Raw genomic sequence first — 2,092 nt, forward strand, 5'->3', positions numbered from 1 at the left:
GTCATATGCCTTCTCAAAATCGACTTTAAAAAGAACACAACTTTTATTCTCCTTCTTAGCAAAATCCACAACTTCGTTTTCCACAAGCACGCCGTCTAGAAGTTGTCTCCCGGGAACAAAGGCATTTTGACTTAACGAAATAATGTTACCAATAATCTTTTTAAGTCTAGTCGCCAAAAGTTTCGCGATCACCTTGTAAATGCAACCTACCAAACATATAGGTCTATAGTCATCAAGATCCAACGGCGTCTTCTTCTTAGGTATCAACGCCAAGAAGGAAGACGTAATGGATTTTGAAAGCAAAGCGCCCAAATGATAGTCCAAAAAACAAGCCATGACATCCTTTTTAACAAAACCCCAACATTTTTTGAAGAAAAGGATGGAAAAACCATCGGGACCCGGGCTTTTAGCTCCATCACAACTCCATACCGCTTCTTTAACCTCCTCTTCAACAAACAGGGCTTCGAGAAAACCACTTTCCTCCTCTCTAATCCTTTTAAAAGAGTCCCCTTCCAAAATAGGTCTATTCAAAAGATTCTCTTTGAATTTTTTCCCAAAATGCTCATAAACCTCCCCTCTCACCTCTTCCACCGATTCAAACACCCCTCTACTAGAGTTTAAAAGGCCAATATGGCTACGTCTCAGCCGACCTTTCATAACCGAATGGAAGTACCTACTGTTTACATCCCCATTGTTAATCCATCTCAACCTCGATCGTTGGATAATCATATTCTCCTAAATCTTTAAGTTAAGCCAAAACTTCTTGCTAGCCTTTTTCAACTCTTCCTCTTTCATCCCAACATCCGGCCCTAGATCGTCTATCTCATTCATGTCCTTAGCCCCTTCCTCGATGTCCAAATCAATCCTCCCAAACACATTATAATTCCACCAAGAGAGCCTCGATTTAAGAAGTCTTAGCTTTTCTTTTAACACATAATCGCCCCTACCATGAACATCCAAGACTAGCCACTCCTTTTCTACGAAACAAAAAAAATCTTTGTGTTTAAACCACTCGTTATTGAACTTAAAAGGCTTTGGACCCCAGTTACCCTTATCAATCATCAACCATACCGGACAATGATCGGAAATTTCACGCTTCCCAACAAACTGCCCCACAATACCCCACCTGTCTAGAATCAGATTAGAAACAAGGAACCTGTCTAACCGGCTCTTGCATCTCCCATCGCCACTAAACCAAGTAAAACGTTTTCCTTTGCAAGGAATATCTACTAATCCAATGTCCTTAATGAAGCCCTCGAAATCACTCCACTCCGAGCGCATTCCTCCAACATTCCTCCCCACTCTCTCCTCTTTGTTCTTAATATTGTTAAAATCCCCAACAATCAGCCACTCTCCATCAGAAAAAACAGATTTTAAAGAAAGAAGTTTACTCCACAGGACACATTTCAAAGAAACCGAACAAGGAGAGTAAATGTTAACAATGTAATAGAAGAGATTATTCCATCTGACCTTAACACCCAAGTAGCCGCTGCCTCTGAAACTGTGAACCACGACGCAAACAGAATCCTTCCACAAAATCAGAAGACCACCCGACAATCCTTCCGAATCCGAAGCTAAAAACCCAATACTCTCAGTACTCCAAAAGCTGTTTGCTAACCCAATTGAATAAGACTTGAGCTTTGTTTCTTGCAGCAAGAAGATGTCAGCCTTCCCTCTACTAATTATGTTGCTAATCCTCCTTCTCTTCGCCGACCCGCCCCCTCCTCTGATATTAAAGGACCCAATAATCATGAGGAAAAAACGTTGTGCTCCTTCCCACCCTCTTCAGAATCCGATGAAGACTTCTCTAGATTTTGAATCCTCATCTTAAACACGCTTTCAGACTCAGTAGAAGAGATTCCCAGGTTGACGATAGCTTTCCACAACATTTCTCAACCTCCATTCCTCAAAGCATTCACCAACCGTTTGTTGCATCTTTGAATGTCGGACTCCGCCGAGAACTGTCCATGATGCTGAGAAAGTCCATCAGAATTCTGGATAGAATCCGATCCAACCAAGGCTTCAGAAAGAAACTTGGGCCTAACATTCAAAATAGATGCCTTACTCTTGTTGATATTGGGCTTGGATAAAA

General features: G+C 41.5%; 1 protein-coding gene across 1 annotated transcript; it reads right to left on the bottom strand.

Annotated features, from left to right (window-relative positions):
• Positions 1–735: 735 nt before the first annotated feature.
• On the bottom strand, positions 736–1,752 carry LOC131640222 (uncharacterized). The gene has a single exon (XM_058910633.1). It carries the CDS (start codon positions 1,750–1,752, stop codon positions 736–738), a length of 1,017 nt encoding a protein of 338 aa, XP_058766616.1.
• Between the last annotated feature and the right edge of the window lie 340 nt (positions 1,753–2,092).

The sequence above is a fragment of the Vicia villosa genome, unplaced genomic scaffold (assembly GCF_029867415.1).
Source record: "Vicia villosa cultivar HV-30 ecotype Madison, WI unplaced genomic scaffold, Vvil1.0 ctg.003004F_1_1, whole genome shotgun sequence".
NCBI classification, from domain to species: Eukaryota; Viridiplantae; Streptophyta; class Magnoliopsida; order Fabales; family Fabaceae; genus Vicia; species Vicia villosa.